The sequence below is a fragment of the Endocarpon pusillum genome (assembly GCF_000464535.1).
Source record: "Endocarpon pusillum Z07020 unplaced genomic scaffold scaffold1292, whole genome shotgun sequence".
Classification (NCBI taxonomy): domain Eukaryota; kingdom Fungi; phylum Ascomycota; class Eurotiomycetes; order Verrucariales; family Verrucariaceae; genus Endocarpon; species Endocarpon pusillum.
This window is the reverse complement of record NW_006913656.1, coordinates 1-17,914: the sequence shown is the minus strand read 5'-3', so window position 1 is coordinate 17,914 and position 17,914 is coordinate 1. Positions and strand designations below refer to the sequence as shown.

The 17,914-nt window shown below is 49.6% G+C and overlaps 6 protein-coding genes across 6 annotated transcripts; 2 read left to right on the top strand and 4 right to left on the bottom strand.

Moving 5' to 3' along the window:
* Window positions 1-1,085: 1,085 nt before the first annotated feature.
* Window positions 1,086-3,139, top strand: EPUS_04889 (uncharacterized protein; the record flags this gene model as incomplete). Its single annotated transcript, XM_007789700.1, has 2 exons — window positions 1,086-2,208; window positions 3,018-3,139. The coding sequence occupies 2 exons, from the start codon at window positions 1,086-1,088 to the stop codon at window positions 3,137-3,139; spliced, it is 1,245 nt and encodes a 414-aa protein (XP_007787890.1).
* Window positions 3,140-3,834: 695 nt separating this feature from the next.
* On the bottom strand, window positions 3,835-4,896 carry EPUS_04888 (uncharacterized protein; the record flags this gene model as incomplete). The annotated part of the gene is made up of 3 exons (XM_007789699.1): window positions 3,835-4,319; window positions 4,390-4,467; window positions 4,536-4,896. The coding sequence occupies 3 exons, from the start codon at window positions 4,894-4,896 to the stop codon at window positions 3,835-3,837; spliced, it is 924 nt and encodes a 307-aa protein (XP_007787889.1).
* Window positions 4,897-5,833: 937 nt separating this feature from the next.
* EPUS_04887 (uncharacterized protein) lies at window positions 5,834-8,034 on the bottom strand (the record flags this gene model as incomplete). Its single annotated transcript, XM_007789698.1, has 4 exons — window positions 5,834-6,187; window positions 6,284-6,884; window positions 6,943-7,600; window positions 7,662-8,034. 4 exons carry the CDS (start codon window positions 8,032-8,034, stop codon window positions 5,834-5,836), a joined length of 1,986 nt encoding a protein of 661 aa, XP_007787888.1.
* A 1,044-nt stretch (window positions 8,035-9,078) lies between these two features.
* On the bottom strand, window positions 9,079-9,699 carry EPUS_04886 (uncharacterized protein; the record flags this gene model as incomplete). The annotated part of the gene is made up of 1 exon (XM_007789697.1): window positions 9,079-9,699. One exon carries the CDS (start codon window positions 9,697-9,699, stop codon window positions 9,079-9,081), a length of 621 nt encoding a protein of 206 aa, XP_007787887.1.
* A 2,838-nt stretch (window positions 9,700-12,537) lies between these two features.
* Window positions 12,538-13,848, top strand: EPUS_04885 (uncharacterized protein; the record flags this gene model as incomplete). The annotated part of the gene is made up of 1 exon (XM_007789696.1): window positions 12,538-13,848. The coding sequence occupies one exon, from the start codon at window positions 12,538-12,540 to the stop codon at window positions 13,846-13,848; it is 1,311 nt and encodes a 436-aa protein (XP_007787886.1).
* A 482-nt stretch (window positions 13,849-14,330) lies between these two features.
* Window positions 14,331-16,271, bottom strand: EPUS_04884 (uncharacterized protein; the record flags this gene model as incomplete). The annotated part of the gene is made up of 1 exon (XM_007789695.1): window positions 14,331-16,271. The coding sequence occupies one exon, from the start codon at window positions 16,269-16,271 to the stop codon at window positions 14,331-14,333; it is 1,941 nt and encodes a 646-aa protein (XP_007787885.1).
* Window positions 16,272-17,914: the final 1,643 nt, after the last annotated feature.

Below are 17,914 nucleotides of genomic sequence, written 5' to 3'. Positions count from 1 at the left end.
CTGATTGACTCCGAATAAGGACCTGATCCCCATCCTCCCGCGGCACTCGGATCCAGAACTCACCCATCTCCGATCCTCCGCCCCTCTTCTCCTCCCTTTCCGTAGGTGCCGCGCGGTAGCAACGTGCAGGATATCGATGGAGATGGCGCTGCCGTGCAGGCCAAGGAAACGGGTCAAGGCGGATTGGAGGGCTGTGTGGGCGGTGAGGATGTCGAGGGCAGCAGGAGGAGTCGACGAGGGTCGCGGGGTGGGACCGGGTGGTTGGGAGAGCGAGAGGTGGATGTAGGTGTAGGGGAGGGGACGGATGGTGTGGGTAACGGTTTCTTGTTTGGGTTTGCTGGGGGAGCGTGGGGTTTTAGGGTGCGATGGGGTGGAGGTCATGGCGGGTGGAACACTGATGGCTACTCTAAATCCATATCCTTCAAGGTATGAGTGTGGGATCCTTGAACCCTTCGCATAGTACGTAGTACTCCGTACCAGTAGTACCAACAGAAAAAGGACCAGAATCTGCCAAGTAGTTAGAGGAAAATCTGCCCCGAGCTCACCTTCGCGGAGGGGTGAGCCGGAGGCACAACGCCTAGTAGTTAAGGTTAGTTCTTCTAGGCAGCAGCTTGCACGACTTCATTTTTGTTCGCCTATTTTAGCGCTGACCCTCGTGCAGCCTAGTCTGCGAACATTCATTGGTTCAAGGTAACCCAAGCCCCGAAACTCAGACGGCAGACCTCCTCGAGGCCCATTTCTGCCATCTATCACAGCGTGCCGAGTGACCAGAAGCATCAATCCTAGCAAATCTTCTCCAAAAAGTCGTTCAGCGGTTACGATCCTACCTACCAAGCCTCAGCCTTGCAAGAGACCTCAGGCCGAACCGGTGGCTCCCAGTTACAGGCCTTGTTCCTTGCTAATGGCCGGCCTGGCGATTCGTCTGCTTTCTTGGCGCAAGCCTGATCATGCCCAACTGAGTGAAGGTGGACAAGGAAGGCAATCGTTTCCTCTGTCGGGGGACTGATATAAGCATGGGCACCTCTCCTGAGATGGTCTTCGAGCCTTAAGTCGATCAGTCTCTTCGTTCGCACCAAGATTCTTGAATGGCTTCCCAAATGTTGAGCTTGCCAATGATCGTTGTTGGAACACTGCTCTTCGGGCGCACTACAGCCTGGAGTGCATTCAATGGGAACTGCACGCTCCCAGCCTCTGATACAAACTATGTCGCCAATCCGAATGCTCGAGGCACATTGGGCATTCTTTGGGAATGCCTGCTGATTATCCTTTTATGCACCTGGAGCATTCTACACCTCAACGTCCCTGTTATTCGACCTGAGCCCAAGACCTTCTTCCGGAAATGTGGGAGGTTGATTGAAGACTCCTGGCCCAAAGCCAAATGGATGGCCCTTACGATTTTCGTGCCGGAATATATCATTGCGAAGGCGCTCACGGACCTACTCGCCGCGAGAAATGCCAGAAATCACGGAGTACAGATAGCCCCTACTGTGACCCAGGCGCATTTGGCCAATATGGGTTACTTCGTCCTCGATACCAAGGGTCTAATACAAGATGTAGCAGATAATTCGAGCCAGGATACGAAGCAGAGGGTGTCCGCAGAGCCCGGCTTCGACCGCGATAAGTTCTGGGATGATTTCTATACAAACGCTTTCCGGTTGAAGAATTACCCGCGACTTTGCAAATCAAAACAGTTCAAGTTACGATACTGGGCTCTCAATGTCGCCCAGTGGCACGAGATCTCCAAGGTAATGCCCAACTTGGTCGATTTCCCCGAACTTTCCCATGCTCAGCTTCAGCAGTTGGGTGGACAGGACGCACTGGTCACATTACTCGCTCTGGTTCAGATCATTTACGTGATCATTCAGCTTATTGTGCGCCAATCCCAAAATCTCCCCGTCTCTCAGCTAGAGGTCGCCACGCTCGCCTTTGCTGTAAGTAGCGTTTTCACTTACGCTTTGTACTGGACCCGTCCACAAAATGTGCAGTCTTTCTATGTCATCCAGCCAAACAGAAAGCTATCCACAGTGGACTTTCAGCGGTTGGTAGATGCTATCGACAGATACCCTTCGGGATCTCTCTGGCTTGGAGGCGCTGCACCCCGAGTCTTCCCAGATCTCGGCCCTTCTCCAATTCCCAATGACGCTACTGCGCGCATTGGCAAGGGCTCAACAGGACAGGCTTACGATTTTTACTATTCGTCCGCAATTGGTAAGTATGAAGGAAATGCGACCTTTGAATTTCTTTTATCGCTGGGGGGCCTTCTTTTTGGGGGACTCCATTGTCTGGCCTGGAATTTTGACTTTCCGACGGGTACAGAAGCATTGCTCTGGAGGATAAGCTCGGTGCTAACGACAGTTCTTCCCCTGACAAGTATCTACTTGGTGTATCAACCCATGTCTTACAACCTCCTCCTATATTTTGCGTTGTCTACTGTAGACTTTAGGTGGATTTCTGAACCGGTGCAGTCACTGATTAAAATTATGTGGCCATTAAGAAAGACCACTTTGTTCATTTTGGGATTAACTTATGTTCTGGCAAGATTGTTTCTCATTGTCGAGAGCGTGAGGACGCTGTTCTTCTTGCCTCCCGAAGCTTACAAGGCGACGTGGGCTAGTATCAATCTGCCCCATTTCTGATGCTTGGACCCTCAGAAACAGGATGCTTCTGCACATGAACCGAGACATCTCTTTTCTCGTCGTGCTCTCTTTGTCATTGTATGGATCTTGGGGTCTCGAACGCTTGGTTTTTAACAGTAGTGGTCAAGAGGCCAACCGGGTCAGGGGCATTGGGCATATGACGTTGAACTCCCTCTGTTTTGTCTTCTTCAACAGCTGTGGTGGAACAAACGGAAACTGCTCAGACGATGCAAGAGAAATCATGGCTCTCCTTGTGGTGCCAAGCCAGCGGCCCCTTGGCGACTGAAGGAGAGGAAAATCTGCTCTCGCACTCATCTCCAAGCCCACGCACTGGATGCTGTTTTTACCATCAGTTGTATTTGAAGGTGATTCGCCGGTTAGCGACGCGCAACTCTACCTCGTCTTCCATCGCCGCTGTTCCCTTGACCGCCATGGACAACCAGAAGGGCTACATTGGGCACAAGGCGGTACATGAGTCAATTTCATCACTCACGCTGCAGTAGATTTCATCCTTCCCAGCCCCGGGCGACCACAGTATGAAGGCTGAACGTTCCTTCCAACCACCAGCCTTGCCTATGAAGCGCACTTGTCATGTACAAGTGATTGGACTTGCTACAGATGACCCAGGACAAGTACTCTTTAGCATGCACACTCTGCCTGTGTCGTCTAACAATCTGGAATCACTGAAAAAGCTGTTAAAGAGAAGAAGTTGGAGGAAGCAATGTGGCAGGTTATGTTGAAGAGAGGAGACGAGTTTCCTTAACCTATCTCTACTCTGAAAAGTTTCAAGACATGACGTTCTGATAAATCAGAGACCGAACATCTGCTTCTCGAGGCGTCTTGCCTCGGCTGCCGTGGAGTCCGCTCGTCGATAGCTACTTTATTCGTTCGGCCCGTTCAGGTGAAGGACTTGGTGACCAGAGCGCTATTTTTGATCCGGTCTGGGTTGGTATTTACATCTACCGTACCCTTACTGTGTATTCACCCTTTAGTCCTCGTGCCGCACAAACAATCAGATTGATATGTCCCAACTAGAAGATAGCGACGGCGTTCGGCGGACTTGCCACACCGCCGGGGACCTGTATTTCAGTTAGGTTTTCCCAAAATTTCGAAAAATCCGCCTGTTAAAGATGCGAATGATTGAGCATCACTCGCCTTTAGAGGAATACTGCTCACGAAAAAGCTCCACCTCTTGCATTCACGAACAATGGTTAGCCAGTTCCTCCAAGTCAAACATCTCTCCAATAGGCATCCCCCATCCCCCAAGTAACCACTCATGCAGCACGACTGGTGGCGGGGGATCATACTTATACTTCCCGCACCCCACGGGTGAGCGTTCAAACGAAGGCGAATCTCCAGCGACCGCAGCGAATTGAGTTTCCCAAAGCCATTCTAGAACCTCCTCTGTAGGCTCGACACCCATGAAATCGGCGCTCGGTCGTTTAGATAGTGCAAGCTGCTCGGCAGTGGAAAGAGCGTTATAGGCCGCAGTGAAGCCGCTACGGATGAAGAGGATATCGCCTGCGCGAAAAGTGACGTTTTGGTCGGCAATGACGCGTTGGAGATGTGAGAAAGGTATCGCTGTAGAGGACAGAGGTGCGAGGGGCGTAGAATTTCTGAGGGCCCAGGAGTGGTAGTCGAGGAGGACGCCGCGACCTACGATGCCACCTTTGGAGGCCCAGGCTGAGTGAGAGTAATGTCAGTGGTTCGGATCCCCCCTTGCCGGACAACAAGGAGAAAAGAGAGGGCGGACCATCGATGCCTATTGTAGAAGACGAGTGAATCTGGTCGTGAGTGGTATTATTGTAATACCGTTGCTCTTTCAAGTATCCTTCACTCGGATAAGCCAGGTTGCAGTGACGAAGATGCTATCTTCCGGACAATGGGGTTGGAGCACACCATAATGCCTGAAACCATCCCATTGGGAACTTATCTGAGTGTTGAAGCTCAGGATGTCATCATTGACCACGCGATCGGGACCCCCTCGCTGCTTGATTTCGTGCTGATATGGGTCTCTACCATAGCTGGGGTAGAGTGGTTTGTTGAGCGGCCAGTCGAGGGAGATGCGGACGCCTGAGACGATTTCTTGGGCGGCAGCTGCGACGACCGGAGGCGTCAAGAGATTCAGCATGCCCAATTGGTCGGCATCTCCAAACCTACCCCACGCATTGCCCCGTGGACCGTTGGGATCGAGCGGGAGCGATGAGAACGGCGGATGGGGGGATGTCAGATCTGGGTGGGAGGGGATATCCGACGACATGGGTGGCAGCTTGGGTGAACGGTAGTAGCTGGTAGATTGTTGAGAAGAGCAGATGCAATGGCTTGAGCTGAAGTGATTGGCCTGTGTCTGATTTCCATTCCACTGGCTTGCTTAGTTGATATCATCTATCCATCCTACCATAAAATGACGGAAATTCGGATTAGTCAGAAATCTGCGCTAGTAGCGGCAACCACCGGTTACCGTCGGAAACCTTAATCTAAGATTCTGAACCCTCCATATAGGCAGTAGGATAATTGAGCTATCAAATGACTCAAAAACTGATGAGGTGGTGTCTACTCTGCAGAATCTATCTAAGAAGGAGGAGCAGGCTAATATAATAGGGTGCGGAGTCACGTGACAGTGGTCTTGGCACTATGTCTGCCCTAGTATTCCAACGAGCTGCCGGCCACGTCTTCAAAAGAGCATTTTTACGAATGTTCTTCACAGTCCCATTTGGACTCACATCCTCAATCTCCACACTCCATTCTTCCCTACATTTCTTCTGTTCCGACCTAGATGACCGTAGTAGGACTTGCTGTCTCTACAGCCCGGTATTTGGCTATGCAGGACGATTGAGCTGCCTACTACAATTGTGATCACGCTTCTTTGGGATTCTAAGGTATCCTGCACCGAATCTGGACCGCACCTTGGCTCCCAGTTTGGTTGGCTGTTCTTGCTGCCTTCCTCAGAAATAAGTCACCCGGTTCGACTTTGGCCCTGTAAACGCTAGCATACAATCCCCATAATGCTAGAAGGCAACCATACTGGTGCAAGTAAAGACAGTGGGAAAGAGAGGGTCAGGACTGATACCCGCCGTATTAGATATATGACAGTCTTCGAAACAGACTGGGATTACTATCCTGTTTCTCAATCATCTCCCATCAGTATCAGAAGAGCGAAACACTTGCTTGCAAAGAACCATCTACGTGGTACTTACCTAAACAATCGTGATTCTCCTCTTATCGTCCCGACTCCAGCCGAGGAGCCGACTCATGACCAAATGGCCCATGCCAATCCGTCTATACGTACCGTGACTACCGTCGTTGTTGTTGGTCCCAGTCGGAAGAAGAAACAACACGAAAAAACTGTTGACATGACCCTCTTTCTTCATCTCTTCCACACCGGTTTGTTGTAGAAACAGGAGCGCTTGGAGGCCATCATTGCTCTCCAACACCTCATCGAAGGCCGCAGCACCGAAGACATCCAGCTCCTGAGCTTGCACAATGTCATATCCTTCTAGTGCCCGGTAAGGCTTTTTGTAATGGCATTTTCGACAAGCCCACCTTGCCATCTGCAAAAAGGTCCAATGCTCCCAGCTTCCGTAATCGGATGGTAGTACTTAAACAGGCACGAGCCAGCCAGTGACTGTCAATGCGCCCGAACGTACCCGTCCGTACGAATCGCTGCCAACTAACTCGACTTTCATTTCCATGTCATCCGTGGCGCCACTCCCATGACCTGGCTCGAGCTCACTCGTCCATGCGTGTGCGAAGAGGACAGGCCCATCTACAGAAGCCCATGACCAAGACGGAGCACGCCCAGCACACGCAGCAGTGCGTCCACCAACGCGGCTGTCTCGATACGGTGGCACCCTCCATAAAAGCTGCCAGTGTTGGAAGAGGGTACCTTGCCAGATACCAGCGAAGTATTTGTCTGGAATGAGCTGTGCCATATGACTAGCCAAGCCCGATATTGCAGGAAGCTTGTCGTTCCCAAACGTCAGTTTTCGGCTGGTGTAGTTCGCCACGAGCATCATCCACAGCCTGGTAACAATGAACTCGCGAGTTCCCGGGATCTGTGCTAGATGCGGGTTTCTATATAGCGGTAACAGCTCTTGGTTTTCAAAGGTGACTGAATTATAGTGCACCTTTTCCGCTCGGCCGTTTTCGAATTTCAAAAGAATATTTGCACTCAAAATAAAGTTGATCCGTGGCGAAATGAAGGATCCGACGCGACAAGTATCTCTCCTGTAGCGTTCAAGCTCGCTGCTGCAGTGGGCTGCACAGTATGCTCGTATCTTCGTTGTGCCGGCTATCATAGACGTACCAACACCCTGCAGGACTGCCATCTTCATTATTGAAGGGCAATGTGACCGCGTGAGAATCTCGCAGATCACGCGAATGAAAGCAACCCCCATCTCCATTTGGCGATGCGGCTGCAGCTATTGTCAGGTAGGCGTTGTGGTAAACCTGTCCCATAAGCGCTGATTCCCCTTCCCAATCTTCTTTGCTATCTTGAATGATGCATAGGGAGTCAATCCACAAATATTTCATTCCCACACGGCTTGTGACAGTAACAGCATCTTGAAATGTTTTCGGCAATTTGGTGAAGTCAATGTTGGTTAGGCGTTCCTTCAAGGATGATATGCTCGTCGAAAGATGATGAGTACTGCCCCAGCAGTGGCTGAGAGCCGCATAGCAGCCTGTGAGCCCCCGAGTGTCACGGAGACGGAGCTGCAATATGCCATCTTCAGATTCTTTGAGAACTTCGATAAGTCGGCTAGGAAGTGGTGCCTGTGTCTCTGAAGTCACCATAGCGGCTTCCGGTGGCTTTGTTGGTGGAGAACCATGCCGCAAGGCGCGCTGGCAAACATCATGAGTGCTAACACAGGCTAAAATCCACTCTCGGATCATGCGGTAAGTTGACTCTGAGTTGACGCATGCCGCCAAGGGGCGTGTAGGAATGTGCTCAGCCGCGGCGCTACCTGCTGCATGCTCAACAGGTCGAAAGACTACGTACTATAGTATAGTCCCAAGACTACGTACCTTGCTCCACATACACCTTGAGACGATATCCCAGAGCGCCGGAATACGCATCCTTGTTGAAACGATTTCCACGAGTAAGCGGCCCGCACGTCACGAACAGTTGATATGGCGGTAGAGATGCTTCATCTGCCTCGTTGTCGTGCGTGTTGACACTGGTGGTAATCTTGGTATCGTTGACTAATTCCCACTTCCCATCCCTATGGTCGCGGTACTCCTCAGCAGCCTTGTGGCATCCAGATGCTTCAAGAACATCCTTCATCAGCTTACATAAATCGCACTGCGCTGCTGACTTGGACAACTCCGCGAAGGAGGGCTGATGCTTGTACTGGCGAGCAGATAGGGTGATACTATTGCAAAGAGTGCATAGTGGCATAGTTTTTCTTAAGGCTTCAAGGTTTTGACGAATAGACGGAGTACATTGAAGCCTTTTTATGATTGTATTCTTCTAAGAAGCATATTCAGTCACTTATACTATTACATAACAAAATCAAGGAGAAAATATATTTTCAGTTAGTTATTGTTAAACGAAAAATATATGCTAAGTAGGGCAGAAGAAAGTGACTCTACGGAGTAAATATTCTCTCTCAAAATATAAGGCATGCAGAAACAAAGATATGTAACAAAAGAAACGTAGTACATACGGACAGACAATAAAAATCTCTCATACGACTAATTAAATAGCTTTATATGTTTAGGAGTATATTAGTATAATCATTAAAGCTATAAACCTTTTAATCTAATAGTAATGAGTTATGGCGGTTCAGATGGCTAGAGACGTAGTAGGGACCAATGGACGGGTCGTTGCCATCTGTTCTGCAGCTAACGCAGAAATGATCAAAGGATTGGGAGCTGACGAAAGTATGTTTAGACATCCACGGCCTAACAGAAAGAGGCGTAGAAACAACGAAGAAAAAGAGCAAGTTCTGTGTGTGTTGAATGTGTGTAGATTCTATCCATCTTCCGCAGACGCTTTTAGGGCGCACAGCAAGCACATGACAGAGTATAATACTTACTTTCCTGATACCGCTAGTTAGCTCGAGCAGCTCTCACGAGCCTTGTCTGCTCGTCTGCTTCAACGTCTGCTGTAAAAAGAACCCGAATGTTCCGGGCATGGTGGCTCGGTTATCGGTGGCGTTGGCTTGAGTACAACCACAAATTTTCACGTGCTTACCCGAGGAGGAGGAGGAGGAGGAGGAGGAGGAGGGAGGGTGAGGGGGAATTCATAGATAGCAACTTGAAAGGCCTGGAGCATTGAGATCTTAGAAATGTTCGACCTCGTTGTTCTTGGATAATTTAGCATATTATTTCTGCATCATTTCTAGCTGCTACTTGCAGAATCATGGCCCGCCTGCCTACCTAGCTGGAAGCCATCGATGGGTAACGTGTCCGCCATTCAATTTCAATCTCGTCATTTTCCTTATACCCCCGCTACCGCCTCCGAAGCCGCCGAGGCAGCTTTCAACTTCTCACGCTCCTTGACCGTAGCCGCCATTCCGGACAAGACGATCAAATCCAGGAAGGAGTCGGCGCACGGAACGAGAATCTCCAATCTCTTTCCGCTCGTCGACGAAAACTTGAACTTGTACCGTGCCAACTTCAGCCCTGCGCTGTCGAAAAGTTCGAGCGCGGTACCCATGAAGTTGCTTTTCCATTTCATCTTGCCTGTGGGCGGGTACATGAAGTTGTAGCTGCTAGACAGGTTGCCGGATTTCATTGTAATGTAGTGGCCGTGCAAAGAGAGATCAGTGGTTGATGATAGTAAATGGAAGGATGCATTGCCGATGGCTGTTTGTTGCAGGCCCGTACTGGTGGCGACTACTCGGAAGATCTGGATGTTGGGCTTTGTGAATTTTGAGGTCGTGCTGGCGTACAAAGTTGTGGTCTCACCGTGAGAGCCTTCTCGCTGTAGCAGGGTGACATTTGGGTGATTTGGTGATGGGCGGAAAGTAAGAACTTGAACAACCTGACTGGTGTTGTAGCCGGTCGTCCCGTCTGAGGAGGAACCCGAAAAGAGTTGTGAAAGAGAAAAACTGGCCATGCTTCGTAGAGAGGTCACCGTACTGTAACGTTGGTTGTATTCACAGGATGAGATTGATGTCTGCTCTGGGAGTTTGTGTCGTTTTGTCAAGATAACAGCTTGCGGGCTATATATCTCATGCCACGAAGGGGAATGTCCAGGATATAAATATATCTCTGCGGGTGTTTCTGTTAAGCCTGCACCCCTTTGAGTCGTGCTTTGGCTCTATTTGGGGCGATGCTGCGCCATGTAGCTTTGTCAGCTCGTACCCACTCCTTAATTGGCGAAGTGCTTCCAGAGCGCGGTTAATGGCATCCAATGGGCCATTGGACATGTCTTTCGGTGTGCACGACATGACGCAGGATCATATGAGTTGGAATATCGGTATCTCCAGCGGTACCAATGAGAGGATCCAACGCCACTGAAGGATCTCATAATGTCAGAGATAAGCTAGCTTCCAGTCCTCCAAGGGTTGCGGTCCTTTTCGTCAAACACATAACATTACAGCAAACCTTGACAATTTAGACGATCTCACTCCATGCTCTTGGTACAGTTGCTGGTCACACGTCCAATCCTCTAAGCTTTGTAGGATTGGTCCGCAGGCCAAGACGTGGGTGCGTGCCAGCGACGCTGAAGCATAGTGGCCTCGAGAAGTAGCTTGTGGATCTGACACAATAGTATATCTGTGCAAGGATACACAATACGAAACCGTCGAATGTGAAGTCAAGTTGCAGATGAAAGTTATGGGCATGAGTAATAAAACAACCAACATAGTTGTATGGCTACCGAAAGAAGCTAGGCAGGCGTCATAGTACAGGCGATACGATACCAGACCACCGCCACTTACTACGTATGCGCAGCACGGCTGTGCTACGGTACACGAGCGGCGGGTCGTACCACAAAAGGTTAGCTTCATGCTAATTAAGTTAATTGTCACAAAGGAGCTATATTTCATCCGAACTTTATTTAGATATTTCCCAGCTAGAGATAATGTCAATACCAGGGAATAAGCACACATGGTAAGGAGTACTAACGCCGAAATTATGGTGAACTCTTAGCAACTGCAGTGCAAACCCATGGCTGCCGTCTAAAAATACTACCAGTGTCACGTGGTGATAAAGCTTGGCGTTCGGCGGTAAGCTTCCATTGCTTCGTGGCAACACTTCTTCTCCAGACCTTGCCAGAATCAATCAATTCGTCTCGTACCACCGCAACCAGCAAGTTTATACGGAGTGGAACCACGAATCTAGACAGAAGACTAGGGGTGCTAAGCACCTTAAAGTTGACTCCTAGCCTCACAAAGAGATTTAGTGGAGTTTAGGGGTCGTTCCAGATATGATACGCCTGCAATATTGGTGATCATCAAGCACTAGATGGAGCTACTCCCTCTGAGTAAGTTAAATCTCTAACGCAGTCTAATAACTTTTGGTGCACGAATCCGTACTGTGTGTATGGGATAATGTTGATTTATCAGGGGGAAGTAGGTAATGTAGATCAGTTGAGGCATATTTTACATGGGGCTGAATGCGGTAGTATTCGACTGTGAGAGGGCAACTCCTCTAGAATGACTTATATAAGACGATTGCAGTCGCTTGATACTCCAGAATCTGCCAATACTTCCCTACGTGCATACAACACTGATACTGTAGTGCCAGTCACAGCCTTTTCTTTGGAAAGAGCTTGGTGCTCGCCATGGAAGAAGGAAAAGCACATAGCAGGGCGGAGGTGCAGTCCTCCTCAGTTCTGGGACCCGGTGTGCTTCTACAGGAAGGGAGTCCTGTGATTGATAATGTACCATTTCTGTGGACAACCAATGGTACACTACCCACTATGCTGGATAGTAAAATGGTTTAGGAAGATAGACAGCTGGATTTGAACAAAGCTAGTAGTGTTGTAGCGTTCATCCTTAACGATAGACGACGTAGAAGCTTTCATCTCAAAAATAGTCTCACCAACGGCCTCTACTGTTCGCTGTAAGCCTTAGCAGGTTTGAGAGGGGAGATTGCGTTGACGATGGTACTGAAATCTGAGGTACTTCTTCCTCGATATTGGCATTGTTGCATATTGCCTGGTCCTACTGGAAGGAGTATCGCCAATGGTGACGCTTCCATGTGGTTCGCGGACATGATATTACCACCACGACTTCTGTCAATATGACAATTTCATTGAGCACCAGGGACATGTCAACAAGGAAGTATACGTACCCCTGAATTGAAGCGCCGTCTTGTGAAATAACATGGATAAGGAACATACATCATTTGCAACCTCTGCCATCTGTCGCTGGCAGAGGAATTAACCGTTTCTGCCTTAATCTTCCGTATGTGCGGACATCAGATCAATTGTCTTTAGAGAGGCACTTGGCTTTCGCAAGATGGTGTAGGACTGTTGGGAAGAAGCGGATCACTGATTTACTCAGTCGAGGTGGCGAGCGTGGGACTCTGGAGACAGACAGGAAGCTTCTTATGCCCTCGATGCCCCGTGGTTCAACTAGCATTGCTGGGCTTCTGGGCCTGGAATAAGGTCAAGTGAGATCACTTTGATACCAGTATTTCTCGAGCACACTATGGTGTTAGAAACGCCTGCCGGGTGCCTGTGGAGTCATCTCATCCGAGTTTTGTGGTTAGATCTCCAGTTACTTCAACCACCATAGAATCAAACCTCTTAGCCGTAGCGCTCTCCGGGGGCACAATTTTGGTTGTTGAGCTGCCAAGACTCCTTACATAACTATCGATTGTCAGTGAAGCATAAACTTAGTGGTAGGTCATTTCCATACATAATTCTACTACGTAGTAGTAGATTGCTCTTCTTACATATCGTTGCCTTGTCCTAACATATACACTTTTCTTCCGATGGGCCACCATGTCCTCTCCTTCCACAGCAATGTCGTCTACAGCCCTCACAAAGCGGCAGTTGCCCTCTTGTTCTGCGCTGATGGGACCCCCTCCAGCCCCAAAGCGCATAAAACGTCCTCCAAAAGTTCTAGATGAAGATGACTACACCGATGCACTCTCCGAAATCATTGCAAGAGATTACTTCCCCGGTTTACTTGAAAGCAAAACCCAGCAAGAATACTTGACCGCGCTCGAGTCCAACAATCCGGCCTGGATCGCGGATGCAGGTGCAAAACTTCGAGAAGTGATGACCCCTGGTCCACCTACCCGAAGCGGAAATGCACGTGCCGCTCGCAATAGCAGGTTCAATACTCCTTTACCTAATAGCTCGACACCCAGGTACGGAGCAACATACGGCGCAACGCCCCGTGGCTTCACCGGAGACGAAACCCCTGCCAGCAGCATCGCAGAGATTGAGGATGCATCAACGACCCAGAAGCCGGAGATAGACACTTCCACTCTCTCGCTCTCGGCTTTCCAATCCAAATATACTTCCGAAGACAACGAATCCTTCAACGCCCTCCTCGACAAACAAAACTACAAGCGCCGCAAGAAGCACGCCTATCTCTGGGCTCCGGATCAGCGAATTCCATCCGCCAGACAAATCGCGCACCGCAATCGTGAAGCAAAACTACTTACACAAAAAGTCGAAGATGAAGCGGCTGGAAAGGCGTTGGTGCCAATCACAGTTGGCGGCAGTGCAGACAAACCGTGCCAACCGGACGCCTGGAAGATCAAGAAGCCAGACAACACCTTCATGTTCCCTCCCAGCTCTGTAGACGAAGACGGCCTCGAAACAGTAGCGGAGACCAAGGAGCGCGGTTCTCGCGCAGGCCCAAAGGGAGTCGTGCACGCGAACACTCGCTTCCCTGCCCCGGCACTCCACAATGAGCACGCTGCATCGGTTCCATCCAGCCCCTCCCTCTCCGCCATCCGCGACGCCATCGCCGGAAATCCACGGCTGTCCGCCTCCGAGATCCAAGACACCGGCGCTGGGAGCGGTGGAGAAACGCCCCGCGTCAATGGCTACGCATTCGTCGATGAAGATGAACCTGAAAACATTCCACTTCCAGAAGAGACTCAGTCACCAAGTTATCGCGATTTGCTGGCGGGACAAGTCGGAGACGCAACCCCGAATCCTTTCAAGATCGGTGAAGTGAGGAAGAGAGAGGAACTGCATCATCGGATGGTGGAGAGGGAGTCGAAGAAAAAGAGGATTAATTCAAATCAGGTTGGAGGAGGTGGTGGTGGTGGTGGTGGTGGCGGTGAGAGGAAGTGACGTGCCGAAATTTCCTAGCAGTCCGTTGATTGGAAAGGGGGTACTGGGAATGGGAATGGGGTCGAGGGCAAGGGAGGCGGGAAGTGCGGCGGGCGGTTTGACCCCAGCGGCGAAGAGGTTACTGGATCGAGTGGGCAGGACGCCGGTTGCTGGGAGGGCCCCAGTGGTGGTGGAGATGATAGGAGTGGGCTCAGGAACATGTGGACACCTACGCAAACACCGAGGAGGAGGGTGGGTGGTGTAGAGGGGGGCAAATGAAGCGCAAAAGGCCTTCAGCAGCAGCATAGTGATATACATCATACTCAGAATTACATGCTGTTATTTTCTGCGTATTTACGGCGGGTATAGAACGCCTTGGACCCGAGGCCGCCCTATATTCCTCCAGAACCGACGCCCTCGATTGCACCTGCTGTTCGATAACTCCAGCCAGCCATTCCATGCGCCGCCCCATGCAGTACATTCCCTACCACTGTCCAATCTCATCATAACCCAAGCACCACGCTCCAAAACACAAACATGAAAACCCCGACCTTTAGACCCGTGACAACCCTCCCGCCCCCACTAAGATAATGAGCCGCCCCCAGATAACTACACGTGATCTCCCCGTTATCTCCACCCCTCTTCCCATAACTGACGTCCAACCCCCTCCCCTCAAGGGGACACCCAAAGCCCAGACTCGCCGGACAACTCTGCATGAGGTCGTAGCACAGATCCTCACAGGGAAGAACCTCCTTATAAGGGCCCGGGCGGATATCGGAATCTATGATTGGGTTTCTGCTCGAATTCGACGCCACCCTTGATTGCCAGGTGGTGATATTGGCAGGGTTGTAGAGGTCCGTAAGGTTGGAGAGGGAGGAGCCGTTGACGAATTCTGCGGCCGTGTTGCGGGGCATGAGGTAGGATTTCGTGGAGCTGAAGTCCTCGCAGCGTGGGATGGTGACCGCGCAGAGCCAGGTTTTGTATGCGCGGGCGCAGTCGTCGCAGGTGCGGGCGAGGCTGTACTGTTGCACGCTGGAGGTTTTGCAGGGGACTTGTTGGAGCGAGTAGTTAAAATTTTGGTATAAGGAGGCGGCGTGCGAATCGTAGCGGGCTGCCAGGGCGGGGACTCCCGTGGAGGGATCGAAGATGTCTGGGTTGGAGGGGACGGCGTAGGCGACTTCGGAACAGAAGGTTAGATTGTAGAGAAGGGCGCAATTGGACTCGGCTTTCGTCCTGAAATTCATGGCTCTCCAGACTTTGCCGCCACCTCCCACAACCCCGGCGCCGGAGGCGGTGGAGTTACCTTCCATGGCAAGGAAGCCATAGTACGCTGAGCTGACGTTGAGGTCAGTTATGTAGAATTGCTCTTTGGGCTTGCCGCCGAGGCCTCGGTTGACCATACCGGCAACGTTTGGCCTGTTGGCACCCTGAATGTTGGCCATGATTTGAGCTTGATTTTTTAAGCCGCAAAAGGAGCTCTGTACTCCTAAGATTGTGGAGTCATTCTGGTTGTGGGCAAAGACGCCGTATGGTGGGGCAATAGTCATCCACTGATTGTAGATCTCGGACGTGGAATTTCTCTGAGTGGTGTCGTTGGTGACTAGCAGAACGGCGTGATTATCGCCATCGACGAAGAACAAGTTCGCCCAATTGTCATCAATAGTATGAAAGGGAGCATCGATGGAAGCAGCAATCTCATAGTTCCAAGTACCAGTCCAACTTGTAGTATTTGGAGCTGAGACTCCAACATAGACATCTTCGGCAGTATCAACCTCAAACATTGCAAAGCCGCCATCGAAATCAAAATTCTGCTGATTAGGATTGTCTCGTGTGCCAGGTCCAGGATTTGTAAGAGAAGATGACTGTGAGACCCACAACTGTAGCTGAGGCGGGCTTCCACCGCCTATATCGGCCGGATAGGCTAAAGTATTGAGGGCAGGCTGCATGCAAGTATTTAGCGTGATATGGACTGTCTTGATTTCCTGCCGTTTTCGAAGCTCGCTTCGAGTCTGTGCTGTTTCGTCCTCTGTAATATCTTCGGACGGTAGCCCAGACCCAATCACTCCTGGAGGACCTGCTATCACCTCCTTCGGGAAGACCCAGTTCTGCGTTAGGCCAGCACCAATATCCATGCTCTGAGGATCGTTGTTGGACAGCGCAAAGACTCCAGAAGGGGCTCTCCTAACAAGATCTTTGCGTATAGACGATTCATGGGGCTCCCAGTCTAATGCAACCCTTTCTTCTTCTTCTTTCATTTCCATCATTGTCCCACAGAAGTCTAAAGCGATTGGATGATTGTGGTCAGGGGGTATTCTGGGGTCGAGCTCTGCGGCATATGCGAATTGAGGACTCGTAAGGGAGAAGAAGAGTAGTACGAGTAGGGCTGAAGCGGCAAGAGTCGCTGCTAGGCGAGATTGGAGGGGAGTGAGCTTTGGGAACTGCATCTTGCATCCAACGAGCTGAGCGTGTATCTCCAGAAAGCAATGTTGTAGGTAGGGGATTGGTGAAATGGACTGCGCAACAGAAGTCCTGAGCAGTTACTCCTTGATGATCTCAGCCCATCTCCGACCTTGACCCTAACCTGCTGAATGAACTCAAGCGCATATAGTTGTGAGACTGGCGATTCTATGGTCAGAGCATAAGGTACAGACTTGGGATTGGGATCCGTCTGGTCTGCGCTGTGGTGTTGTGCGAGTCCTGCAGTTGAAGTTGGGCGCCCATTTGGCCAAGTACTCGCCTGCGCCACATATCAAGATCAAATTAGTTAGGTACTAAAGTAGTAGTACAGTACTACCTCACAACTCTAGATTCCGGGACATAGGACGCTGATTTAGGCAGTTTTTGACGCTGCTTTCGGCGTCTGTTGCACCATGGGTCATGTGACGTGCTACCGCCTTTTTTGTCACCCAGTCTAATAACTTCCCTTTTCTGGGCCCCTGGTTGCCCGACCGCCAGAAACTGCTCCCTTTGATGCACTGTACTCGCACCTTATCAGAGGTATCACTAGTAGTCATGGAGTTCCTCTCAACTATAAAGACGCGATGGCCTCTGCCTATTACATTCACCCTTCACAACAGGTTCCCTCGACGACCACTACTCGGAGCAGCTTTTTACAAGCTTAAAATACGGCTCTCCATCTCATCTATTTACCTCTTCATCCACCTCCACTCTGTTCTTGTCCTCTTTTATCTCCAAGGTGCCACACAGACTAAGAAGACTGCAGGATAGGCGTGCAGAAATTTCAAGATTTACACTCGCTGATAGCTGAGCACTATCGTTGGCACCGGCAGTAGTTGGCTGAGAAAGGGACTATTAAAAAGCATCATGCCATTTCCACTAAGAACAACATTAGAGGGATAAAAAAACGGTGGAAAAAGTAAGTTTCTCTTAATCAACGATATTAACTTTGTTGGTAAGCTAATTAGTTCTAGGTTCTGTAAATTAATAAATAAAGATCCCCTAGCCTTTCTCTAGCATTGCTCTAAAGAGGACATTATAATGTTCTAAAAATGGATATTAGACTAATATAAGGTATAAAAGAAAAGTATACTCCACAAATATTAGAGGGTTTGGCGTATGCTTTACCAGCGGTGTGTTAGTTAAAGCTTGCATGCAAAGCTAGCTGCAGATATTAATAATGTACGTACTTATTAGGGCTTAACTAGCTAAGACAAGTAAGAAATATTAATCTAATGTGTTACAAAGATGTATAACATCTCTTAAACTATTCTCTATAATTATATAAAAGGCTATACCTTAAAGGCTAAAGAGTATAATACTTAACACATTTTAATCCTGACTAAAAAAGAGACACTTGTATAATATATCCTTGACCTAGATTCGTAAGAATTCCTACCCCGGATTAATAACGTACAAGATATAGCTAACCTTCTTTGCAAGACACATCACACAAAACCTGTTAGTAAGCAGTAGTTATATAACTTTATATAATACTGCTCTAAGCTTAAGACACGTTTTTCATGTGTATATAACTTTTAGAGAGCCTTCTGTAAAGATCCTGACTAGATAAAGGTGTGGTTTTAGCTAGTTCTTAAAATATATATAAAGTATAATATTTAAGACTATA